At 37.2% G+C, this 27,273-nt stretch overlaps 3 protein-coding genes across 3 annotated transcripts in view; all 3 read left to right on the top strand.

The window, feature by feature from the left end:
- Positions 1-7,158, top strand: part of LOC107593414 (rho guanine nucleotide exchange factor 10-like protein) — a 29,416-nt gene extending 22,258 nt beyond the window's left edge. Inside the window, exons 23-28 of the mRNA XM_016283137.1 lie at positions 373-398; positions 3,705-3,820; positions 5,326-5,453; positions 6,463-6,563; positions 6,699-6,846; positions 7,092-7,158. Of these exons, the coding sequence (XP_016138623.1) occupies positions 373-398; positions 3,705-3,820; positions 5,326-5,453; positions 6,463-6,563; positions 6,699-6,846; positions 7,092-7,158 (586 nt within the window). The remainder of the gene's footprint in view (positions 1-372; positions 399-3,704; positions 3,821-5,325; positions 5,454-6,462; positions 6,564-6,698; positions 6,847-7,091) is intronic.
- Positions 7,159-13,317: 6,159 nt separating this feature from the next.
- Positions 13,318-14,607, top strand: LOC107593376 (rho guanine nucleotide exchange factor 10-like protein). Its single transcript, XM_016283076.1, has 3 exons — positions 13,318-13,510; positions 13,706-13,828; positions 13,913-14,607. Exons 1-3 carry the CDS (start codon positions 13,363-13,365, stop codon positions 14,443-14,445), a joined length of 804 nt encoding a protein of 267 aa, XP_016138562.1. The 5' UTR covers positions 13,318-13,362; the 3' UTR covers positions 14,446-14,607.
- Positions 14,608-19,832: 5,225 nt separating this feature from the next.
- The window catches only part of LOC107593375 (immunoglobulin superfamily member 21-like), a 10,444-nt gene continuing 3,003 nt past the window's right edge, over positions 19,833-27,273 (top strand). The window contains exons 1-6 of the mRNA XM_016283075.1: positions 19,833-20,118; positions 23,577-23,689; positions 24,930-25,051; positions 25,178-25,296; positions 26,292-26,407; positions 26,550-27,030. Coding sequence (XP_016138561.1) covers positions 20,061-20,118; positions 23,577-23,689; positions 24,930-25,051; positions 25,178-25,296; positions 26,292-26,407; positions 26,550-27,030 — 1,009 coding nt within the window. The 5' untranslated portion in view covers positions 19,833-20,060. The remainder of the gene's footprint in view (positions 20,119-23,576; positions 23,690-24,929; positions 25,052-25,177; positions 25,297-26,291; positions 26,408-26,549; positions 27,031-27,273) is intronic.

Raw genomic sequence — 27,273 nt, 5'->3', positions numbered from 1 at the left:
TATTAAATTAGCAAAATTGAAGCATATTCACTAATAGTCTCAGACTTGTGATCCCCACTTGATGTGTTATACTTTAGCTTTTATGAAACTCTTGAAACTGACTTGTCAGTGTACCAGCAGAGGCCATTTAGTGCTGCAAAATAAATTGCCTCCTGTGGTAAATTGAGAAGTTAGTTTCATTTTTTTTCTTACGAGCTATTTGTATTTGTGGAAACTTAAGAAAGATCACTATTCAGATACAGACAGAAGTCATTTTATGTTGCTTTTTTTATGCGTTTTACAAAAACAACTCAAAAATGAAAGTTCTGTTATCATTGTAAGTGAATCGCGAGTGGTTAAATGTAAGCCTGACTTTTTGTGTTCTACCTGTAGGAAAGAAAAACTACAAATGAGATCGGGTGTGTGTTCACGGTGTGTGTGTGTGTGCACTTGGATGGGTGAAATGCAGAGCACAAATTCCGAGTATGGGACACCATACTTGACCACATGTCACTTCACTTTTTTTTTTTCAGAGCAACCTCTAAGTGCAGTGTTTTTCCTAGAGCTGCAGGAAAAACTTTTCCTTTGGGTAGTCAGTGTTTGATCTCAGACAAGGCAGATTGTACTCAGATTTAGATTCAGACATTCATTGGTATGCATGTGGTAGACTATCATTCACTGCTTGCTTGGCCAAAATGCTAAGCTTTTATCTGCTCTATCAGTACTGCAAAACATGGTGGATTAGCAATTTTTCTGTCATAGTATTTGCAGTCAGACATGGTGTCTGAATCACAAACACATGTTGCCTTACATTTGCATTTAGCTTTGATCTTCTATTTTGTACAGCATTGCTGTTTTACACCTCCAGGTCGGTGTGCAGCTTCAAACATCTGGTCAGTAATTTCGATCCACAGGACTTCACAGTTTTATTCAAGACCTTCTGCTGGTCCAGTTTTGATTATATTTATTAGCAATAGTTCTGTTCTCCCATTGGATTTCATTGCGTTACTGTTATGATTTGTCATTGAATTACAGTTTTGTTGAGATTAGTATCTCATATTCATTCTCAATGAGTGGCTCGTTGAGTGTATTCAACATTGTTTTTGCAGGTTCTGTTAATTTGTCACTCAGATACTGTTATCTAGCTGGTTAACAGATGAGGTTTTGCCAAAATTGCGATAATGACTTGTGATAGTCATGAAAGCATCAGTAAGCATATGCTGTAAGCTCCAAACCATGTTGTTCAGATGTCACCATTTTCCAGGAAAAATGTGTTTATAAATGTATGGATTTACAGTTTAGCTGTATAAGTTTCAATTATAATTTTCTGTATTTTCTTTTTGTAATGAAGAAAAATGGTTGTAAACAAAACCAATAGCTCAAATGTAATATAGTCCAATATGTTTTACCAACACACATCAGTATAGTTTGACCACGTATGTCCACAAACGTTCTGGTTCATTAGCTCTGTCTTCCTGACAACTGTGAAATGATTTTTTTTGTGTGGTCTTCCCAAATCCCTAATATTCCATAGCAAGTGTATTTCATAGGAAGCAATATGACAAATGCTTCACAACTCATTTGCTGCCGGTGTGTTCACTTCTCAAAATGTGATGCATTCACCCTTTAATGATTGCTTTCCATACCGCTATCAACTCTGGATGAGTGGCTGATGCGTCTTCTGGATGCTTTGGGTGTCGCTCTTACAGCTACAAACCTCACATGCTCATCTGATCCAGATCCTGCATCTAATGTTTTTGATGTCTCTTGTCGGTGGATGTTCTTTTTACCTGGGATGTGTAGTACTTTGAAGTCATACGGTTGCAGCCTTAGGACCCATTGTTCAGTGCTGGCAGAAGGTTTAGATTACGGACTAAATATAGTCCCTAGTATTTTGGTCTGTGATCAAATCCAACTTTCTCCCAAAAAGCTAAGGCTTCACTTTCTTTATTCCTATATTTGCATTCAGTCAGCCTGCAATTCACCAAGCGTGTATACATCTTTCCTCTTTGGTACTGAACAAACAACCGTCTTAACCTACGGAATGTGCATCTGCATTCTGTCATCATCCTTTTTGAAGTATACTCCAGTGTCAGCCTTGCCCAAAATGAGTTTGAATATGTTGCTTTACTGTAGCTCACAAGTCCCAAGAAGAAATGTCTTCATAGCTCATGTGCTCTTTGCAGTTGATTTGATTCTTTGCTTTGTTGACAAAACTTCCATGAAGTTCAATATACTTGCTTACCTGAAAATATACTTGGATTTGAAGTTTAGTAATGAAAAATTCCCATTAAAGCTGCAGTGAAACTAAAGTAGCAACAGATCTTTTCTTCCATATTGTGCAGATATCCGAGTGTAGCAGACTATTAAAAAAGAAACCAATGCAGAGCATTTTTTAGAAATATGTACGTATATATACACACACCTACAAGTCAAAAGTTTGGAATCATTAAGATTTTGAAAGACGTGCTCACCAAGGCTGCATTTATTTAATAAAAAATAAAACAGGAACTTGTAAAATTTTATTACAGTTTAAAATGACAGATGTCTATTTAAATACATTTTCAAATGTAATTTATTCCTGTGATGGTAAAGCTGAATTTCAGTGTCACATGATCCTTCAGAAATCATTCTAATATGCTTACTTCCTGCTTAAGAAGCATTACTCATTATTATCATTAATGTTGTCCTCCAAATGCACTTTTAAGACCTCCAAATGCACAATTTTAAATACAAAAATGCGTAATGTTGTAGACATGGCATCTACCATCAGACGCTAACTGGACCATGCTAACAAACCCTGACCCCTTGCTTGCACAACTTTCTCCTAGTGCATGACAGGCAAAGCTGTGAGCAAGCCAATTAAATCAGTGTAGAAAAATGGAGATCCTTATTTTCCAAGAAAAGTCCAAATTGGAACAAAGTGAATCACTTGTCTTCTTCAAAAGGGAAGCTTCTAAATACTATATGAATGGAAGCATGTGTTATATTTTTGTACATACACAAATGTATGTTTGTGACAGAGTAGATCTAAAGAGGTTCCTAAATATAACTTGTGTAACTTGTGTAGGAGAAACTTTTTTGTGGGAAATGTTAGATGGTTTAAAGAGTGGGGGGAAAATACCTTCATTACTGCAGATTAAAGCGAGGCAGATCTGTGCCTGCTAGAGAAGAGGCAGGAATAGACAAGCGGATTCTTATGTGATGTGAAGTTGAGTCTGTGTGCAGGAGGAACACCCATGCATGGATTTTTACTGTTCTCTAACACTGGTAAACACAAGAAATTCTAATTTCCCCACAGTTATGACAGCTTTACCTTTAACAAATTACTGTCTCTGAGCTAATATCAGTGTGCAGTCCTCCTGCTGCATTCATCTTAGGTTTCCTCAGGGCTCAATGTTAAACCCAGCTCATACTCTCCAGCAGGGGAAATATACACTAACAGTCAGAGGACACAACAGAGGGTCTAATACCAGGATAAGATGAACCAAAAGTCCTTGGGTTACTTTTTTCCTTCTTTTCTTACATCAGAAATTTCAACCTCTTCTCAACATCTTTCCAGCTGTGTTTGAGCTTTCAGCCTGATGCAAATACTGCACAGAATTACAATGTTAGTTGAGCGCAGCCGTTCCATTGCTAGAGTTTGCTGGGGGCATATCATTTCAGTCCCAAAAGATTTAATGTGAATATAATTACTGATTATCATGGAAATGTTATTTGTTCAGGAAAGCTGTTTCTGGGACCACCACGGCTGTATCAGGGTCTGCAGGAGTTACAGCATGATCTTTCTGTGGTGGAGGAAGTCACATTGTTGGTGGGCACCCTGCAGGGATCCTACCAGGTAAAATCCTTAATCATCCGCAACGTTGCACACCTGATCAATATCCGACTGCCAGTGAATAATTCCATTCCTAATTTCCTATTAGGGATGAGCAAAACTATATATTTTCATAGTAGAATAGTCTGAACAACTAGGGATAATTCATCCTAAAATGAAAAATTCTCACTCGCGCTTGTTATGCATATCATTTGTGAAAAACAAAAAAAGATGTGAGAAAAGAGCAACAAAATACTTTTCTCAAAAAAGTCAATTTAAAAGTAAACAGAATTTCATTTTTGGGTGAACTATCCCTTTAAGGGAGCCCTTAGGCTGCTTTAGAGATGTTTCCACCAGACACCATTCAGATGTTACTGAAGGATTGTTCAAATAGAGGCATAGTTACAAAAAAAACATTGTTTGAATCATGACATGAGAGTATATTTCATAAATAATAATTTATAGTTTCAGATTTGTATTTATAATTTCAGAATTTCATTCATTTTGTATTTAAAACATTCATTTTGTGACAATTTCTGCAAATGTTTATTTTGACTAGCTTTGCTAGTATAGGATAGGATCATTCACAGCCCTGCTTTCATTAACAAAAAATTTTATATTTAACATTTGACATTATTAAATATAAGTCCACTCTGACCAAGATCCAAGTGTTGCTGACAGCTATTTTAAATATATACGCTAAACATCTGCAACCTTTTATTGCACAAATCTTGTTCACACAAAAACTGGATTATGCATACTAACAGAAACATTGCTCACAGCAGGCGATTTGAAGTCCGACAGTAATTGTCTTGAAATGTGTTGTTGAAGACAGTGGATTTGTAACAAAAGCTCTGCTATGATGGCTGTAGCAGCGGCGCTTTCAAGGGGATGAATTTTGAGATGCAACTTCTCTGAGAGAGTTTACCGCGCTGACAGTTTAGCAGCACGCTGTCAGCATGCTAACACTCTCCACATGAACTTTCCTCTGTAAATCCATTCCTTTTAAAGCACACCTGCTAAAAATATTGAAACCAAAACAAAAAATTTGGAGAAAAGCTGGTCAACCTCACTGATCGACTAGTCAACCCATTTGTAGTCTCTGTAGTGTGCAACAGTCAACTGCATTCGTTTTCTCCATGGGGAAATTGATTCTTAACAACAATAGGTGAACAGTCTTGTACTGTTGTCTTTTTGTCCGATTTTCAGATATTTTTTTTACTTCAAATCAAAGTTTGTGATGTTGTTTCACCTCATAGCTGGTGGGTTTGGTTCATGGCTTATAATGTTTTAACAAAGCCTTTTTAAAATCCCTGTGGAAAAATGAGTGGAAAAAATACTTCTGGAACCAGTGTTGCTGAAAAACCGGGCAGGCACTAATGCACTCTATTGTGTCACTTTCTCGCTCTTTAACCTCTCCTTGCGCTAATTATGTTGCAAATGTCAAAAAGCGGGGTGCTAAGTGTGGTAACCGGTTCTTAGTCAGTCTGACAGCTGTCTCCTGTAAATGTGACTGTGTACGTGTACAGAATCTCAACACTACGGTGGGGCAGGACTGGTGCATGGCTCTTCAGAGGCTCATCCGCATCAAAGAGGATGAGATCCAGTGTGCCAACAAGTGTCGTCTACGGCTGATGATTCCTGGGAAGCCTGACAAGTGAGTGCCGACTACCCACTAATGCCAGTGGGCACAGGTTACACAAAATAGAGCTGTGCATTGAATTCCCCTCAAATGTGGGTGGATGTGACAGTTACACTGACTGAAACATATTCATCCATTTCATCACACTTGTACCAGAAGGATTTAGATTTCTTGGATTTGTCTTGGACCGGCTCAGTCCCCAGAGCCACAAGACTTTTGCTGATCTTTTGGAGGTTTAAACACAGGCTGAACAGCTTTTAAGATTCAAGCTTTTCTTAAAATCTAATGGACCATTATGGTTTAAGGCAGGGGTCTTCAACCTTTTTCAGGCCAAAGACCCCCTTGGTGGATAATGAGACCGAGCATGGACACCCGGTTACATACAGCCTTTAAAATGTTTAAAATTATTACTATTAACATTGATAATAAGTATTTTGAGCACCAAATCAGCATATTAGAGTGATTTCTGAAGAATCATGGGACACTGAAGGCTGGAGTAATGGATGATGAAAATTCAGCTTTGTCATCACAGGAATGAATTACATTTTAAAATATATTACAATAGAAAAATTATGTTAAATTACAATAATATGTCAGTTTTATAGTTTTTACTGAATTTTTATTTCAATAAATGCAGCATAAAACAAAGACTATAAACAATAAAAGCTTTTGTTGAAATCAACTCATTATTGTTTAGTGCATATTTTCCTTTTTTCAAAATAATTATTTTGAGATCAAACCGTAATTGTCAGACCCCCTGCCGTACTACTGTGGACCCCCTGTTGAAGACCCTTGCATTAAGCTGAATTGTGTTTTTTGTTGTTGCCGTGTACTTTTTTCCTTTTAGCAGGCACAAATTATTTTGACTCTTGGCACAAATAGAGCTGTACATACTCATTTTAGTCATGCGTGGAACTGAAAGAGGCTTTGTTTCACTTGAATTTTGATTGTGTTGAATCCCTCTAGGATTTTCACATTTTGTGCGTGTGTGTGTGTGTGTGTGTGTGCATACATCCCTTGACAGGTCTGGCCGTCCAGTCAGTTTCACTGTGGTCTTCAGTACGCCCAGTCCAATTAGTAAAATCTCCTGGGTCAATCGCCTGCATCTGGCCAAAATTGCCCTGAGTAAGTGTGGCATCTCTGGCTTGAGTAACATATTGTTGACATGAATCTTTCACTTATTATTTTCTTGTGTGTAAAAAGCTTTGAGTTTAAGTGACAGTATTGTGACTCTGGCTAAGCTTATTACCGTTTGTGTAGGAGATGAAAACTTGCCTGGCTGGGTGTGTGTAGAGGATGATGAAAAGACTAAGCCTCCATTCTGGTGCCCATTACTGGCCTGCCAATTGCCTGTGTTTACCCCAAAAATGCAAGATCTGAAGGTAAGTGATAGACAACCAACCAATTTGTATTTGTGTAAACTTAAGAAAGAACACTATTCAGCTACACACAGAAGTCATTTTATGTCATTTTTTATGTTTTACCAAAAACAACTGAAAAATGAAAGTTCTGTTTTCATTATAAGTGAATTGTGAGTGGTTAAATATAAGCCTGACTTGTTGTGCAGAAACATTTGTATTAAATTAGCAAAATTGAAGCATATTCACTAATAGTCTCAGACTTGTGATCCCCACTTGATGTGTTATACTTTAGCTTTTATGAAACTCTTGAAACTGACTTGTCAGTGTACCAGCAGAGGCCATTTAGTGCTGCAAAATAAATTGCCTCCTGTGGTAAATTGAGAAGTTAGTTTCATTTTTTTTCTTACGAGCTATTTGTATTTGTGGAAACTTAAGAAAGATCACTATTCAGATACAGACAGAAGTCATTTTATGTTGCTTTTTTTATGCGTTTTACAAAAACAACTCAAAAATGAAAGTTCTGTTATCATTGTAAGTGAATCGCGAGTGGTTAAATGTAAGCCTGACTTTTTGTGTTCTACCTGTAGGAAAGAAAAACTACAAATGAGATCGGGTGTGTGTTCAGTGTGTGTGTGTGTGCACTTGGATGGGTGAAATGCAGAGCACAAATTCCGAGTATGGGACACCATACTTGACCACATGTCACTTCACTTTTTTTTTTTCAGAGCAACCTCTAAGTGCAGTGTTTTTCCTAGAGCTGCAGGAAAAACTTTTCCTTTGGGTAGTCAGTGTTTGATCTCAGACAAGGCAGATTGTACTCAGATTTAGATTCAGACATTCATTGGTATGCATGTGGTAGACTATCATTCACTGCTTGCTTGGCCAAAATGCTAAGCTTTTATCTGCTCTATCAGTACTGCAAAACATGGTGGATTAGCAATTTTTCTGTCATAGTATTTGCAGTCAGACATGGTGTCTGAATCACAAACACATGTTGCCTTACATTTGCATTTAGCTTTGATCTTCTATTTTGTACAGCATTGCTGTTTTACACCTCCAGGTCGGTGTGCAGCTTCAAACATCTGGTCAGTACTTTCGATCCACAGGACTTCACAGTTTTATTCAAGACCTTCTGCTGGTCCAGTTTTGATTATATTTATTAGCAATAGTTCTGTTCTCCCATTGGATTTCATTGCGTTACTGTTATGATTTGTCATTGAATTACAGTTTTGTTGAGATTAGTATCTCATATTCATTCTCAATGAGTGGCTCGTTGAGTGTATTCAACATTGTTTTTGCAGGTTCTGTTAATTTGTCACTCAGATACTGTTATCTAGCTGGTTAACAGATGAGGTTTTGCCAAAATTGCAATAATGACTTGTGATAGTCATGAAAGCATCAGTAAGCATATGCTGTAAGCTCCAAACCATGTTGTTCAGATGTCACCATTTTCCAGGAAAAATGTGTTTATAAATGTATGGATTTACAGTTTAGCTGTATAAGTTTCAATTATAATTTTCTGTATTTTCTTTTTGTAATGAAGAAAAATGGTTGTAAACAAAACCAATAGCTCAAATGTAATATAGTCCAATATGTTTTACCAACACACATCAGTATAGTTTATGACCACGTATGTCCACAAACGTTCTGGTTCATTAGCTCTGTCTTCCTGACAACTGTGAAATGATTTTTTTTGTGTGGTCTTCCCAAATCCCTAATATTCCATAGCAAGTGTATTTCATAGGAAGCAATATGACAAATGCTTCACAACTCATTTGCTGCCGGTGTGTTCACTTCTCAAAATGTGATGCATTCACCCTTTAATGATTGCTTTCCATACCGCTATCAACTCTGGATGAGTGGCTGATGCGTCTTCTGGATGCTTTGGGTGTCGCTCTTACAGCTACAAACCTCACATGCTCATCTGATCCAGATCCTGCATCTAATGTTTTTGATGTCTCTTGTCGGTGGATGTTCTTTTTACCTGGGATGTGTAGTACTTTGAAGTCATACGGTTGCAGCCTTAGGACCCATTGTTCAGTGCTGGCAGAAGGTTTAGATTACGGACTAAATATAGTCCCTAGTATTTTGGTCTGTGATCAAATCCAACTTTCTCCCAAAAAGCTAAGGCTTCACTTTCTTTATTCCTATATTTGCATTCAGTCAGCCTGCAATTCACCAAGCGTGTATACATCTTTCCTCTTTGGTACTGAACAAACAACCGTCTTAACCTACGGAATGTGCATCTGCATTCTGTCATCATCCTTTTTGAAGTATACTCCAGTGTCAGCCTTGCCCAAAATGAGTTTGAATATGTTGCTTTACTGTAGCTCACAAGTCCCAAGAAGAAATGTCTTCATAGCTCATGTGCTCTTTGCAGTTGATTTGATTCTTTGCTTTGTTGACAAAACTTCCATGAAGTTCAATATACTTGCTTACCTGAAAATATACTTGGATTTGAAGTTTAGTAATGAAAAATTCCCATTAAAGCTGCAGTGAAACTAAAGTAGCAACAGATCTTTTCTTCCATATTGTGCAGATATCCGAGTGTAGCAGACTATTAAAAAAGAAACCAATGCAGAGCATTTTTTAGAAATATGTACGTATATATACACACACCTACAAGTCAAAAGTTTGGAATCATTAAGATTTTGAAAGACGTGCTCACCAAGGCTGCATTTATTTAATAAAAAATAAAACAGGAACTTGTAAAATTTTATTACAGTTTAAAATGACAGATGTCTATTTAAATACATTTTCAAATGTAATTTATTCCTGTGATGGTAAAGCTGAATTTCAGTGTCACATGATCCTTCAGAAATCATTCTAATATGCTTACTTCCTGCTTAAGAAGCATTACTCATTATTATCATTAATGTTGTCCTCCAAATGCACTTTTAAGACCTCCAAATGCACAATTTTAAATACAAAAATGCGTAATGTTGTAGACATGGCATCTACCATCAGACGCTAACTGGACCATGCTAACAAACCCTGACCCCTTGCTTGCACAACTTTCTCCTAGTGCATGACAGGCAAAGCTGTGAGCAAGCCAATTAAATCAATGTAGAAAAATGAAGATCCTTATTTTCCAAGAAAAGTCCAAATTGGAACAAAGTGAATCACTTGTCTTCTTCAAAAGGGAAGCTTCTAAATACTATATGAATGGAAGCATGTGTTATATTTTTGTACATACACAAATGTATGTTTGTGACAGAGTAGATCTAAAGAGGTTCCTAAATATAACTTGTGTAACTTGTGTAGGAGAAACTTTTTTGTGGGAAATGTTAGATGGTTTAAAGAGTGGGGGGAAAATACCTTCATTACTGCAGATTAAAGCGAGGCAGATCTGTGCCTGCTAGAGAAGAGGCAGGAATAGACAAGCGGATTCTTATGTGATGTGAAGTTGAGTCTGTGTGCAGGAGGAACACCCATGAGACAAATGTGGCTGTCTAAAATCGGTCTTCCCACATAACCCATCTCCACCCCATATTATCAGAATGCAAAAAATAATGAGTTTGAGAAGCATAAAGAAGGATTGAGGACACTAAAAATTGTCAGGTCATTAAGATGTCTTTCTAAAATGCTACAGTAAGATACAGCGGCGCAAAAGCCTGACACAGAACCTTGTATAAATAATTCCAGTGGGCTAATTCATGTACATATCAAATATTCTGCCTGTTTTTTCCATAGAGGGGAAAATGTGAATAAAAGCCGTGGCCCAAGTAGATTGCTTAAGATGAAAAGGGGCTCCATTCCCACTGTGCATATCCAGGAAGAGCGAGTTCGCAGCAAGTTTTGCACAGCAGAGTGCTGAGCATCAGGCTCACAGCAGGAGAGGGACAGTGGCAGCCTGCGATTCCCACGCAAGATCCTCCTCAAACACAATAAGGACCGTTTCATCTAAACAGGTCATCCTGTTACCATGAAACTGTGCTATAGGCTAATGTGTCATGACAATGTAATGGGTTCTCATTACATTACAGATAAAAGCCATCTATAGTAGTCCCCCAATTTTGTATAATGTGAATGATATTTTGGTCAACAATTTGCAACAAATAAAAAAGTAGACCTTTTTTCATAAATGGCCTGGTCATTATTTACATGTTATTAGAAGAAATGGGAACTGGAGCTTTCAAAGTTCAAAAAGCGTCATGTAGTAGTACATCAAGTACTAGTGCTGCAAATAACTTGGGGTGAGGTATTACTTTAATAGAAAACCATAAAGAAGTTAGATTTATCTGTATTTTGTCATGTCACACTTGGATTTTGACATGATGATACATTCATTATTATGCGCCATTATGTTGAAAACAAAACCCTTAAAACCTTAGTTGTATACTTCTCGTGAGCTGTAATTACAAGCTGCTGTAGTTAATCTGAAGTTACGACAGTATGTGCTGAATTGCTGTGGTAAACAGTGTACTCTTAATTAAGATTAACACAGTGTCAGCAGGGGTGGGTTTGTCACCAGACATGTGGGCCCTGATGATTAAACCTGGAATAATAGCTTGTCTGGCTTGTGCATAAATTATATGTGAATGGCAATGGGTGTTTAATAACCTTATGTCTGTGTAATTTGAGCCAAAACACCCGGCAGTCAATTAACTTAGTTTACATCTCTTTCCAAGCAAGTGTTGGCTGTGGTCACCAGCTCTTTTAGATGTGCACTAACTCAGCATGTATCAGAGCTGCCACAGCTGCCAAAACATGGACAACAAAGTGTGTAAAATTAAGAGAGTCAATGTGTGCCTTTCCCACCCTGAAATAAATCTGAAATGCAATCGCTTTTCTATGTCTTTCTGAAACCGGAAAATCAAAAGATGTGCATCATATTTTTCATGCCCCATTTAAAGCCTTCAATAAATAAAAGTGTAATTCTGTTCTCTAGTTTAGATAATCCTTTGTCCTTTGGTGTTTTGAACACGCAAAAAAAAAAAAAAGGATGTATTAAAAGTCTTGACATGAGAATGTCCCTTTAAGGCAGTTCAGTTCACTTGGCCGGCCAACCCCAGACAGCTATGTCTGTAATAGGCATCCAAGTACAGCTACTTCAATGATGAAAAAACACAGTTTGTCAGGATTATGTTTAAATGACCCTCAGTACTGGGCAAATTGTCATCTCTCATGAGCACAAGTTTAAGGTCTGTGAGTGACACTATGCCATTTTGATTAATATCAAATATTCCTGTAGTCAAGAGCAGGCTACTCTTAATGCTTGCCTTGAAATCGAGCCTCAAGACGCTTACTTTGAGGGTAAATGGAATAATATCCTGCCTTTTTGTTGATCGACTCAAAAATTTTGCTGATCACTTGTTAGTGTGCAGAATAAAACTGCAGTTGCACTAGAATGGTCCACTGTACTTATCTGCATCCCAGAGAATGTGTTGAATGTGATTCCACCATTTTCACAATGAAGATGCAGCACACAACTGTTTTTCTTAAGACCGTATGAGTCAAAAGAGTGAACTGTCATGTCACATATCAAAGCTTGAGATCAGTTCTGTAACAAAGGTTGGTTTAGGAAAGCTTGAAATGATTCTTTTATTTCAGAGTTTTACATTTCATTTCTCTGTTAAGACGGCTTCCAGCGCTAGATGCATTATGAGAGAGCATCTTAAGCCACACATAAAAGGTATCCTCCCTGTAGAAGCCCAACAGCATGTTAGGATGCTAGCCTTTGATCACTTGTGACAGCTGAGCCAACCTCTCTATTTTGCCGCAAGGAGCGCACCCTCCTTCTGCCTTCCTGATGCTTAATATCAGGATTAAATTCAGCTCTGGAAGTAGGACGTTTAGTTCAACCGGAAGATAAGATGTGGGTAGGCAAATGGACATGTCATCCTGTTTTCATTTGCAGGTCAATAGTTGTTTGCACCTATAGAAAATGCAGAATGTAAGAATGTATCTGTTGTAAAACTAAAGCAAGGTCCAGGAAGTACAAAAGGAAGTACAGGCATAGCCTGCAATTATATGGCCCATTAGTATGTAAGAAGGCAACAGTAATATTGTGAAATGTTATTACAATTTAAAATAATTATTTTTAATATATTTTAAAATTCAAAAATATCAAACCATCATTTGGTCCAACAACTATGGTTACTAATAATGTGTATGAATATATAAGATATGAATACTTGACAGCTTACCGTAACTTTTATATATATATATATATATATATATAAAATATTATAATTGCCTCTTACTGTTGTTTTCTTTTGACTTAAATTATCCATTTCCCAAACATTCTTATTGGGTTTAAGTGGATTATTTACTAATTTAAACTTTTATGGTTTTCCTTAACGGTTGGCATTCTGGACTGTGATGTAATATGCCTAGCCTTATATGTCCAAACAGACTTTCATGAGGCAGAATATAATCTGACATCGAATTATACCCACTCTAGAGCACTACAGTCTACAGTCTTGGCCTAAACTTTGATGTTTAGCTTTGATTTTTTTTTGTGTCTTTCCCCCCTAAATCTATTATTCCTAGCATTTTATTTTCATCATTATTTTGTATTTTTTTATGATTCCCAGAGTTTCGAAGTTCATCCAGACCCCATGGTTAGTGTGACCCACATGGTCCGTGCTGGAGGAGGGGTGTGGATGGCGTTTTCAGAGGGATCATCCCTACGTCTGTTTCACACAGAAACATTGGAACACCTCCAAGAGATCAACATCTCAACACCCTCTGCATATCTGAGCACTGGCAAGTCCAACATGTGAATTTGGTGCAAGATATGAATTCTGCAAGATAATGTTTTGGCACACAGGTCCTGAAAGGGGCAAAAATGTTTGCAACTGAGCAGGAGTTGGTAGAAAAATTTATAAATAAAATATAAAATAAAATTAAGTAAAAAATAATTTAATTTGAATTATCAATTTAATAATATTTTCTTCATAGGTCAAAAATCTGTGTGTGTAACCAGCCTGCTTATCTGCCAAGGACTGCTATGGGTGGGCACAGCTCAGGGCATTATTGTCACCCTGCCAGTGCCCAGACTGGAGGGCATTCCCAAAATAACAGGTGAGCCACAATTTAAACAAACAAAGCATTGCATCTAAGCCTTCTTTTTGTTACCAAACACAGACTGTCCCTCTTTCCCATCAGGCAAAGGGATGACGTCACTTAACGCTCACAACGGCCCTGTTGAATTCTTGGTTGCCACCGCCAGCATTTTATCCCAAGATTTTCTGAAGCGGGATTCTACCACGGAGGGTGTGGATTCAAGTGGTGGAAGTGAAGATAAGAAGGTGACAAATTCCTCTCTGGAGTCCCTCCAGCAGGCGGATGGCTCTCCTCAGGCCAAAGCTAAAGGAGTGCTACTGCAGTACCACCTCCGTTCTACCTCTCAGCTCCCAGGAAAGCTCCTGACGGCCCGGCCCGAAGAATCATCCGACTCGACCCAGGACTCTCTGGAGCACACCCTAGAGGACGGTTCCATCTATGAGCTAAGTGATGATCCCGAGGTTTGGGTCAGAGGGCCTGGGCCATCATCAAAGGAAGCGTCACGTAGGGAGAAAGTGACTTCAGCTGCCATTATATCCGGTGGAAAAGGGTTCCGTCGACTCGCTAAATCCTCCAACTCCCCTGACTCCAGTGAGAACACGCTCATGGTCTGGCAGCTGCCCATTACAGTTTGAGGCAGTGATGAATTCTTCTTCCTTTGGCTTTCATCAGGAGTTTTTGCAGTGATGGAGATTGTTGGATCATTGAAGGACAAACAGACTGTATGGCTTATGGCAGGGGTGGCGAACGTCGGTCCTGGAGAGCCGCAGCCCTGCAGAGTTTTGCTTCAACCCTAATCAAACACACCTGAACAAGCTAATCAAGGTCTGAAGGGTTACTAGAACGCTTCAGGCAAGTGAGTTTTAATTAGGGTTGGAGCTGTACTCTGCAGGGCTTGCGGCTCTCCAGGACTGGAGTTCGCCACCGCTGGCTTATGAGGATTATTTATTCCTCTTCTCCTCCAGAAGGTTTTTAAGGAATATTCCAGATTCAGTAAAAATTAAGCTGTGGCAAAATGTTGATTTGCCTGAAAAAAATGTCTTGGTTATTGTGAGGCCCTTACAATAGAATGAAAGGGGCCAATCTGTAAACATTAAAATAATCACTGTTTCAACAGCATAGCCACAGGACTTAAAACAATATGTGTTAACATGAGTTTAGTTTGAAAAAAATAAAACCTGCCATTACAGTGCAGCGCCGTAAACCTTATAATGAATATAAATAAGAATATAATGGATAAATGATTTAGAGCTCAAATCATACACGTTTTAACAGAAACAATTAAATCACAATTAAATTATAAGCTTCACAATTCTTCTTTTAAATCCTAAATTGGACCCATTCACTTGCATTGTAAATGCCTCAGTGTAACCAAAATTTCTGCTTTAAAAAAAAAAAAAAAAAGGAAACCAAGGGACAATTTTAAATTATTATTTTACTATTTTGGTGGTAATACCCATAATGCCACAAATGCTTTTAAGGAAGCCAGAATATTCCTTTAAGTTAATAAACAACCACGCCATTTAATGTTCATCTGTCATAATAACAGCATGTGCTTGGTATATAATGCACCACAACTGAATATAAAATAATCTCACCTTTTGAAAATATTACTAAATGATCTGCATGCGAGGAATCAGGGTAAGTGTTGTCATTTGTTTGTTTTTTTACAAAAAGTAATCCGTAGTATGTATATGAGTATTGGCTGTGACCCAGTTCTTTCTTGTTTAAACGATAAAAGATATTTTTTTTATGCAGCACCACCAAAGCGGTGTGCACAGAAAAGTAAGGTAGCTGAATATTCGGAGTCAGTCTATTTAAATGTGTTTTAATGTTATTTTAGTGTGAAATGTGATAAGGAGAAGTGAAGTCTTCGCTGTAGGTACTTGTGTCTGATGGTTCTCGTTGTTCGCAGTGTCACTTTGTTAAAAAAAAATTAAATCATATTTACAGTGATTGAAGTTTTTGCAATTTTTCCATTACTATTTCATTTAATTTAAAAGCATTTCATTTTAAACTGACTCAACATTAAATGTTATTGTGTGTGAAGACCTGCTGTAAATGAATATTGCAGAGTAATATTTTATGTTGAATCTCAGCATATTTTCAGCCTTTTATCTCTGGGCAACCACTGCCAGCTCTCACGTTAAACATATCAGCAAATGCAGTATGGTGCAGCTCAGGCAGCGGCTAATGTATGCACATTGTGACACCAGTGCTACGTGAAGAGGATGCCAAATCATGTCTCTGGCAGACGTGGAGTAAAACTGACATATCAGGATTTAAAGGAGCTGAATAACAGTCACGCATTGTTCTGGTAGTAGATGTTTTTGCTCATTTAATCTAATTTTGTGCAATTCCTGTTGTGCTGTTCAAGTAAATGACATGATGTATTTAATTCATTCTCAAATGCATCAAGTAGGCTGTTATTGAATATAAAAGCTATTATGTTTGCAGAAGAGAAACTTTGGTTTACTTTCAGAATGGTGTTTTTCTCTATGACAGTAAGTTTCTTTTGTCTTGTGATTGGTAAGGAGCCTCATTTAGTTTGAAGAGCTGTTAACTATGCTTACATCAAAGGCTTCTAATTAGAGATGTTTGATTGCTTTGTGTCTAGTGGGAAATCAAGAATCTCATTATTGCTAATTGAAGGACTTGATCAAGATAATGCCCCTCCTTTGTAAAACTTAAATAGCAGCACAATGTTCATACCTCTGACTATGGAGAATGTGCAGATAACTGTACTTAATTACAATGTGTGTTGATTTAAGATGCTCTGTTAAAAAAATCCTCTTAAATTTATGGTAAAAATAGAAACCATATAGTTTCAAGTATATTGCTAATTCATAACCATTAATTTTTTAATATAATGTTAATATATAAACCTGAACTAAACAGCATAAAATGTAACATAACACCCCTGATGTACATAACTGATAAAAATGAACTATTTAAATAAAACATTTTAATTAAAATTAAATTAAATTCTGAATGTCATACACCTTATTTTTTGACCCACAAAAATCATACTTTGTACTTATTTTTATTTTATTAATATGTATGTTTTATTTTATAGTGTGTGAGCAATTAACACGTTTTTCCTGTTGCATTTTTTACATGTATTTTATTTATACATGTAAAAAATAATGTACAAAATGCAACAGGAAAAACGTGTTATTTGCTCACACTATAAAATAAAACATACATATTAATAAAATAAAAATAAGTACAAAGAATTCAGAATTCATTATTTTCTCTTAATGTTTTTACAATGTGGGTTGTGCTTCACTGTTTTTCATTTTTCTCAACAGTGTGAATATAAGAAAAAGAAAAGAAAAGAAAAAAGAAACTGCAGAGAGAGAGAGAGAGAGAGAGAGAGATTCTCTGGAAAAATGTCTGACCTGATCCTCTGTGATCACAATACACTGGGAGTAGCCTAGTATCTAAATGTCATGGTGTACCATAGGCAATTTGCGGGTGGGACATGTCCCCAGCACTTTTTGCCAAAGTCGAATCTGTCCACAGCACTTTTTGAAAGCCGCTGAAAAAAAGCATGCAGAAGGCTTATAACGCAAAGTAAAAGTGTCTCTGATCTGTCTCCATTCATTCTTCATAATTAGCTAATTCATTCATGTAACATGAAATATATTTACGCCAGTCAGACAGGCCTGATCTATAAACCTTGTCACACACATATCAGCATTTATAAACAGTAAACGGCGTAATGTTATGAGCAAAGAGCACTCCCTTTACAATTACTGACAAGCTGTCACTAATCTTATCGCGATCCAAGTTCTGTTAAAATCAATGAATCTCTACACTAAGTAATGCATCTCTTATTTAACGTTACATCATGTTTACACTTCGCAAGTGCACAGTAGCCTACTCAGCGCGGACTAAATCAACGCATTTTGAGCAGTGAGCTGCTGAAAAAAAAACTGTTAAAAACCAGCCTAAGCTGGGAAGTGGCCAAAACCCCTCTAAATCCAGCCTGCTGACCAGCTATGACCAGCCTAGACCAGGCTGGATGACCAGCTAAAACCAGCCAACCAGCTTAGGCTGGTTTTAGCTGTTTTTTTCAGCCTTTAATGCCTTTGATTGGCCATTGCATTCATGAAATCAACAGATGTGTCTGACTGTCTATGAATGGTTACATTACTCAAGGCAAAACACCTTGGAAATAGAAACCTTTGACGCTCCAGAGCACAGACACAAATGCTGCACTGCTAGCCAAATCAGTTATGTTATTATTTATTACAGCTTCAACTGAAGACACTTACCCATATCACCTCCGTAAAACCAGGCCTGCGGGGAGGATTGCTTGGCTGTCAAAATGCTGTACTGAAGAATTATACTTTAGAAATCAGAGTCTGAGTGCAAAGAAAATATTTTTATCTTAAAGGGGTCATATGATGCGATTTCAAGCTTTCCTTTCTCTTTGGAGTGTTACAAGCTGATTGTGCAATTGTGCATTGTGCAAGCAGATAAGATCACTGAAGCATTTTCAAAACCAAAGAGATATTCTTTATCAAAGTTAAGACTCTGCCACGCCCCCCTAAAATGGCTCGTTCTAACACGCCCCCACATATCTACCTCACTATGTGGAAATATTAGCATAATGCTGCCCAAATGTGCACGCAAAGAAAGAAGGCGTGGTGTGCATGCGTGCGTGCGAGAGAGAGAGAGAGAGAGAGAGAGAGAGAGAGAGAGGTGTGTGTTTGTGTGTGTGTGTGTGCGAGCGTGGAGTCAGCTGTCTTAACCGTGGCTTGTGTACTGCAAACACATATTCATCACTGTGTCTGTCAAGAGACTCTGTTCCCCTTTCGGGCTCTGTTTTTACATTTATTTTGAAAGATGAAGCTTGCGATTATGGTAAGGGGGCGTTACATTTCCGACGAGTGCTTGCGGTGTTCGGCCAATCACAATGCACTGGGTCAGCTGGCCAATCAGAGCAGACTGCGCTTGTCAGAAGGAGGGACTTTGTAGAAAACGAAGCGTTTGAGAGAGGCGGGGCATAGAGGACCTACAATAATGTACAGTATTTGAAAAATAATGTGTTTTTTGAACATTAAAGCATGTCAACATATTCTGTTACACCAAATACACAAAATAATGCTCTTTAAAAAAGCATCATATGACCCCTTTAAAAATGATCAGCGAGGCGCAATTGATTCAGAGGATGGTTTAAACACACTGCCGGTGTTCTGACGATTTGTGCTACCCTGTCAGATTTTGCTACCTCCCATTAAAACAGATGGTAGCATAATTCGATAGCGAAAAGTGCTACCTATCAGATTTTGCTTCCAGCATGATATTAATAAGGTGTGGGAGGCTTTATTAACATGTACACCTACCACAACCCTAAACCTACCCTTACAGTAGGATAAATACAGTGTTGGTAGCATCTGATAGGTAGCATTATTTGTCAGAACACCTGGACTCGTTCCATATCTACTGTACTGTACCGCTGTCGCACATGTGTTGTGCGGCTACTGCAGGCCTACATTACGCATCCAGTCTCGAATGCATTGACCGTAAAATAAGCGAGAACTGACGTTAATTTATACATATTATAGCATATTTCCTGCTTTCTAGCTGCCTTTTCAGTGCATCCAGTATGGATTGCAATCAACGTGCAATGTATGGTTGCCATGACAAGATGCAACCCTCGTCCCGTCCCCACCACTTTTTAAGGCAAACTTACGCTGTGACGTACCCTTTATATTGTGTTTGTGTGAGTGCCCAAAACCAGAGTTCCATCTATTTGGATGGATCTAACTTTCTATAGCAGTATAGGCTACTGTGCATTAAGAATCCTTGTACATTAGTAAACCACACAACATTTTCATTCTAACCTTACTACTAAGCTTTTTCAGACTAACCTTACTACGTAAATAACATAGAATTAAGGATTTTTTCCCTAGCAGTCATTTCTTCAGATTGCTCGAGGTTATTATACGAGTATGTGTGCACGAGCGAGTGTCAGCGACTGCGCGCGCACGAGAGAATGAATTCATTCAAATCTGTTGCTTTGCTGAATCTCCGCCCGACGGAGCCCAGAGAGATGCTGCTGCTGCTGCTGCTGCTGCTGCTGCTGCTCCCTTAGAAGGACACCATGAGAAATCACACGGAGAATTGCGACGAGATACTCAATATTTCAGCTTTGTACGGAGGATGACATTAACATAATATTAAGATGGAATACTGACACTCTTGCGCCATTGACTGATATTAAAATAAGACAAAAGAGATGAGTATAATTACTTTATCTTTGTTCCTGTGTGCTGACCTACTGGACTTCGTTATAGGTAAGTTTTACTTGAATTATGTACGATATGAGCAGTCAGCAGTAAATGTGATGAAGTCATGGCATATTGATATTTTTTCTGCACTTTAAGAGTCGCACTTTGGACTAAATGTATATATGTCTTTAACTTTATACTGAACAGTTTTAAAGATTTTAGTAGGCTGTCAATGCCAAACCACCTAAAGCACGTCTGCACTATATTTACAGCCTCAGGCTATTCTGTTCCACACTATATGAATGCTGTATTGATTGAATGTTTTCTAGATTGAGGTGGCTTGTCCTTTAAACTCAGGTGCACTTGTTTAATGATTTTAATGGGTGGTTATTTTGAGGATAAAGCTTAATCTTTTGTCCTGACCCAGATTTGTGCTGGGTTATCTGCACTCTGAAATAATTAAAGATCATTGATTGCAGAACAATAGTGCAGTAGTATCTACAGAGCAAGCAAATATTTAATATTATGTAATGAATTTTTTTTTTTTCGTTTGAGGGTAAGTCGTTCATTATTTCTTTCAAGCCTATGCATGTATAAGAGAGGCCGTGCTTGTTCTTTGCATGAATCAGTAATTGCAGCCATCAAACTCTTTACTGTAACTTAATAATAATGCTGCCTAGCATCATGTCATGTCTCATTCACTTGAGTCAAGCACTTAATGTCACCGGTCAGATCATGTTAGAGGTACAGAAGCTTTCAGAAGTGCATCATTAGCAGTGTTTCTTTATTTGTAATCATATGAATGTGATTTAAGCCTTATGTTTTTAGCTTTAGTTCTCTCCAGTGGTTTGCAACAGATATCATATTCAAGTTTATTATGATGCATAGCATGATTCTTGGACTTAGCTATTGTTTAGTAAGGTTTGGAGTGAAAGGTTGACAGAATTGAAAGTTACACGGGGGTAAATTATATCGATACTCATAGCAGTTTAGTAAAGATCATGACTTTACAGCAAATACATTTTCAAGACTGGGGCAAACTCATGAATAAGTCATTACCAGTATTGCTCGGATGTTAATGTGAATATGGATGTGAGGAAAGAATATACATCTCCCTAATTGTTTATGGTGACCTTGCATTCAGTGTTTAACTGATGTCATTGATTATTTTTGATCAATTCAACACAGAAGTCCACTGTTTCAGACTGTAAGATGTATTTATCATATTCATAGATAACACAAATGGCCTTTTTGTTAGCACACTAGACATCTTTAATACAGTCTAACCTTTGATGTGCTCTTATGCATGTTTACATAATCAAATAGATTACTGAAATCATCACAGTAGCCCAACTAATCCTTGCCCATCACCATTAACATTCCTAACCAACTGTGACATTTGACCAGAGATTGACTTTCTGTGATTTTCAAGATTATTGCAGTCTATAAAAGGTGCTTATGTGGTGTGGGATTGTCATAAACCCTCAAAATTGACATGGTCTCCACTCACTATGCCTTCTAAAGGACACTCTGTAGCATCTGCTCAGTAAAGGATGGCATAAAGAAGTGCATGCCTGAGGGTCACAGGACATTCCCAGTGTCCTGTGCTGCATGTGGGGCAGCCTTGTTTGATGGAGAAAGTGCCATGGATTAGGGAAAGAAGAAAAAAACACAAACACATACACTGAAAAAAATAATCCATTCACTGACGTCACAGTTTTAAAAGCCAATACGGTGGAGCAGTGGGATTTTGTAGGTCAGTGAATTTGTGACAGATTATAGGCCGATTGCCTCCCACTCTGATGCCTGTGCTCGGTACATGGTGACTGTTTCAGTGGAACTGCAGCACTCAGCAAGACACGGCTGCTTTGCATGGTTGTTCAGCATACAAAGGCATTTCATGTTTTCAACATCAGATGTTGGTAAAAATATGAGTAACAATTTTAAACTAAGCCCTTTCACTTTATTAGGACAGGGACACAGCTCTGGCAGCACTGACTGCGAGTGATGAAATATAGCTTTAAAGATCTTGAAGCATCAAACTACACAAATAATCAATCTTTGTGACAGCCATTATGCAATACTGAAATGCGCTGAACAATGTGGGTGTGCAACATTTTTTCAAATCCATTCTTAACAGATGGGTGTTTGATTTATAGTGTAGCATTTATAGTGTAGTCTATTTAGCTCTAGTTTTGTGATTTGTTTCACTTTGCTTCTTTTCATTTTACTTTTTGTTTCTTTACATTTTGTTTAATTGTGTAGTATTTCTAGTAGATTTTGCATTGATTTGTTTTTTGTTTAGATTTGTTTCACTTTGCTTCTTTTAATTGTACTTTTTTGTTTCTTTACCATTTGTTATTTTGCTTAGCTTTGATGTTTTGTTTCACTTTGTTTCTTACTTTCTTTAAATTTTGTTTTATTGTGTAGCATTATAGCGTGTTTTGCTTTGTATTTTTGTGTTTTGTTTGTTTAGTTTTGATTTGTTTCACTTTGCTTCTTTTACATTTATTTTGCTTCTTTACATTTATTGTTTTGCTTTGCTTTGTTTTACTTTGCTTCATTTCATTTGACTTTGTTTCTCTTTTTTGCTTTGTTTTCATTATGTTTCTTTGCATTTAATTTTTTGTTTTGTTTTGTTTCATTTCATCAAGAGGTAAACCAGGAACATTCGCTGTAAAACAGACAATACATTACAATATAGGCACACCTGACAGGTATGCACTGATGAGTCTGTTATTAAAGTTTTCTTTCTTTTTTTAATTATAGAAGTGAGAGTAAATCGATGCAGAAATTGTTTGATATTAGAAACATTGTCTGCAAAATATGTTGATTTTAGGTCAGTCTTTTTGGATCAGTGTTTTTTCAATCAGAGTTTGTTGAATAACGGATAATCAAGGATACATGTCAGTTATGCGTTGATTAAAGTCTATTATTTATCATATTATTTATCAAGTTTATTTTTATGCACTTTATTTAGCTTTTTTGTTTTATCATAGGTGAGAGCAAAAAATACTTTGATTCTAACATGTCACATGTAATATAAACATTGCTGTAAGAACAGTTTTTATAGATCAATGTCATTACAAGCACAGGTTGTTGAATAATGGCTAATCAGATATACATGTCAGGTATGTGCTGATGAAAGTCTGTTATTTCTTGCCGTGAGGAGATTAAAAATTAACGAAACATAGCACTGAGACATCTTCTTGCGGACTTCCCAAAACATCCATTAATATTGTTTTTTGCAATCATGCTTTTTGATCTGAAATATTCACAACTTGGATCATGGGCTCATTATATGCTATAATTTCACTGTCACTGCAGTATGACCTCTCTTGGTGGAGGTTTATATTTTGGTCTTCAAAAGCACTCAGTTTTGCTAACTTATGACTTAGTGATTTCAGAAATGAGGTGAGCGCTGTAATTTTGCTGGGACTCATTGCTGGTAATTTGAATGGGATTTTAAAGGAGGGCTGTGCAATTTGATGCATTCAGAAAGTGACACTGCTATCTTTTTCCAGGTTATTTAACAGTCACCATTGAGCCTCTCCCTCCTGTGGTTATGGGGGACACAGTGACTTTGAAGTGCAATTTCAGGACGGATGGCAACTTACGAGAGATTGTGTGGTTTCGGGTAAGTGGGGTCCGAGCTTCATCTTTGCATGATACGCTTTTACTTTCACCATCCTGAAAAAAAAATCACTTGTTTTTCAGTGTGCTAGATTTTGTGCCTTTTCAAACTCTTGTAGGTTATTGTTCTGTTGGCAAACTGACGTTGTGAGAACAGAAGCTGTCAAAAATATGAAAATATATTCAGGATTGAGAGTGAACGCCTCAGTGATTTTAAGACAAGCTGTTTTCATTTTGTCGTCACACAGAGCCATAAGTGTGGCAGGATTGATGATCCAACAGATAAAACATTCAATTAAAACACATCAGTATGCCAATATATTTCTATGACATTTAAAAACTCTCATAAATGATCAGCTTTTCTGTATCTCCCCCCCTCCTCTGGAAATCATACAGAGGTCACACATACTAATAGTGGTCCCAAAACTATTTGGACACTCAAGCCACAATTAAAAAAGTATACATTTATTTGTATTTGATAACAAAAAAAATTTGTATTTATTATATTTTTCAAAAGTAAGACAAAAGTATTGGACAAGGTAATTGATTTGAATCCTAGGGAATGCATGAACTGATAAAAACTGAATCTTAAAAGCAATGGAAGTTTCTTTGAATCAAAATGTCTGCCAAGTGCATAAATGTAAATGTGGTTGTCAGATGTTAATGGATCATGTCCATAGTTAATGAGATAATCTGACTTCATACATACACTAAAAGTTGGTTAAAAACCATAAGTTATTTCTGAACTTACTGAACTTACAGAACTTGCACCACAGATGTCAACTGATTTAATGCTGGAGTTTATATCTTATTCAAAGAAATTCATAAATTTTTAAGCAGGATTTGAGTCCAGACGACAGCTAGACATTTAAAGTGAATTATTGCAAATAACCAAACATTTACTGTAAGTAGGAAACATTTGAAGAGTTTATTTGCAAAAGCAGATAACTCAGTTTTTTAACATTTTCAAAAATCATGTTTTTTTATTGTTATCGTGTTTTTATTGCGTTTTATTGTGTTAGTTAGCTGTATGTTTTAGTTATTTTTTAACCTAATCAAAATAACCCAACTGCAGTTTGATTGAGATTAATTGGAATGCACAATGAAAAAAATGGATTTTTGAAAATTGTTAAAAGCAGAGTTATCTGTTTTTGCAAATAAACTCTTCATTTGTAAATGCCAAATTATTTCTCTTAACTTACTTTTACCCAATACATGATAGTATATTGTCATTGTTTTCAAAGGTGACGGAAGGTGGAACGTCAAAACAGAAAATTTTCACCTACGACGCCATGTTCAACACCAATTTTTCTCACATGGAGGACTTTCGCAGACGAGAGGACCTTGTTTACCAGTCAACTGTCAGGTTATAGTTATATCCAGCAGAGCACAGTTTATAGTGGATATTACTTGGCTTTCCTCGCAGCACGCACAGTGCTATTTTTATGACTGCTGTTATGTGTTTAGACAGATTGTTCCTCACTGTTCATAGGCTCCCTGAGGTTCAGATGGAAGATGATGGACCATATGAATGCCATGTGGGGATCTATGACAGGGCATCTAGAGAGAAGGTGGTCTTGGCATCTGGGAGTATCACTCTTAATGTCATGTGTAGGTTCTAGTTATAAACCGTCATACACATAACATAGTGGTGTGCTTTAGTATCTGGTTGTATTAACATAAAATCCACAATAACTCTTATAAAATCCATTTAAAAGGAATAGCTCATCCATAAACATTTACTCACCCTCATGTTCTTTCAAACTTGTATGAACTTCTTTCTTTTGCATAACACTAAATAACAATAAAAAAACAATAACTTTGGACCAAATTGACATTTATTGTATGGACAAAATTATCTTCATTTGAGTTCCTCACAAGAAAGATGATTGGAACAACAAGAGGAAGAGTAAAAGATGACACAATTCTTATTTTTGTGTGAATTATATTTTTAACCTCAATAATTGAAACAAAAAACCAGTGAGCACTTTTCCCTTATTTGAAAGGATTCTGTAAATGTAATAATGATAATGGAAAATTCACGATTAACTACTTTAAGATGCTTATTTTGATTCAGCAGTTTTTAGCTTAATAATATAATAACAGCATGTATTTTGGTGTCAAAACCAGGACAAGATTTAAAATTCTCAGTCTCTCTTTCTTAATTGCTTGTGCAAGTACCTACATGCCCATAAAATCTGGGAATATTCAGCAGGGTATTCATGCAATTTCCCTCTGCATGCACTTGTAAATTAATGTGTCAATCGGATGTAATATGCCATGACAAGTAAGTGAGATACCACGAGCTAGAGTTCATTTAATGGCAGCTAAGAAATCATCAGAAAGATTTTGCATGGATTACTGACTTAAAACAAGAGATGCTGCTATTGTGATATAAATCTTGCCTACTAATGCACTTTGCTTATAAACTGAAAGCTCATTAAATAAGGATCTCCTGGCTTGCGGTCTGAAGCACAAACGTGCCCTTGAGAGAAAGATACTAATAATTACTTTGAATGCTGCACTGTCATCTCTCCTTATCTCTTTGAATTACTGTAGTTAAGCTATCGATTTCTAATGAGTTTTCAGTGTCTTGTTTTTCTCAGCTCCACCAATATCAATATCTGTTGAGGCGGCAAATCAGCCAGCTCACTTCAGTCGCTATGAGGCTCAAAACTTCACGCTTGTTTGCATTGTAACTGGAGGAAAACCTGCCCCCGTGGTTAGTAGAAGAATAAAATACAAGCTCTAAATTAAAACCTAAATAAAGACGGACATGTACATAGCAGGGATTATTTAAATGGAAATGTGTTTCATTGCCGTTTAGTTGTAACCTTTTGTAATTATTTCTTCACCAAACTCAGGTGTACTTCAAGAGGGATGGAGAACTTATTGAAGTCCATCCTTTCACGTCCACTGAGAAAGTGGAAAACAGAGGCTTGCTCTCTGCCATGGATAATCAGCCGCTTATCACCCGAGAACTGGATGATACAAAAGTGCAGAAGTCAGTTTCTTTCCTGGGCCCTTACAGCGAGCCAGTGCGTCTGGATAAGGACCGGCCACAGCGCAGCTACATGTCTGGAGCCCTTGGTCAGGAGGAACCCAGTCCCACCACAGAGGTCATCCCAGAGACTGTGATCAGCCGAGAGTTTCCCCGCTGGGTGCTGAGCTCAAGCCCGCTGTACTATTTCAACCATACACAGTCTGAGCTGCATGACGGTACTATGGAGGTCCAAGCTATGCTGACCTGGCACCTGAACCCACAACTGGACAATGAGGCTCTGTTCACCTGTGAAGTCAAGCACCCGGCTCTTTCCATGCCCATGAAGGCAGAGGTTACGCTCTGTGAGTGTCACTTTATTTACGTTACCAAATACAGTTACTGAGGGGTCTGTTTAAGTATGTTTATTAGGGTTGCACAATATATTAGTTATTATGGACTTTTTTTATTTAACATTTGAATTATGTTTTTCCTTTTTCCTGTTTTGACATTTAGATTGCCTTTACTGTCATCTAACATTCACTTAATCTTCAAATTTAGCAACACGTTTAAATGTAATCTATCTATATATCTATATATATATATAT

Source organism: Sinocyclocheilus grahami, unplaced genomic scaffold (assembly GCF_001515645.1).
Source record: "Sinocyclocheilus grahami isolate Dianchi unplaced genomic scaffold, SAMN03320097.WGS_v1.1 scaffold170.1, whole genome shotgun sequence".
NCBI lineage: Eukaryota > Metazoa > Chordata > Actinopteri > Cypriniformes > Cyprinidae > Sinocyclocheilus > Sinocyclocheilus grahami.
Note: the sequence above shows the minus strand (reverse complement) of the source record. Positions and strands in the feature narration are given on the sequence as shown.

Excerpts from the sequence above, each read along its gene's own strand:
- LOC107593376 (XM_016283076.1), top strand. The coding sequence starts at position 13,363 with ATGGTTAGTGTGACCCACATGGTCCGTGCTGGAGGAGGGGTGTGGATG. Across the intron at positions 13,511-13,705 it reads CTCTGCATATCTGAGCACTG|GTCAAAAATCTGTGTGTGTA; the intron begins GCAAGTCCAACA and ends TTTTCTTCATAG. Across the intron at positions 13,829-13,912 it reads GGGCATTCCCAAAATAACAG|GCAAAGGGATGACGTCACTT; the intron begins GTGAGCCACAAT and ends CTTTCCCATCAG.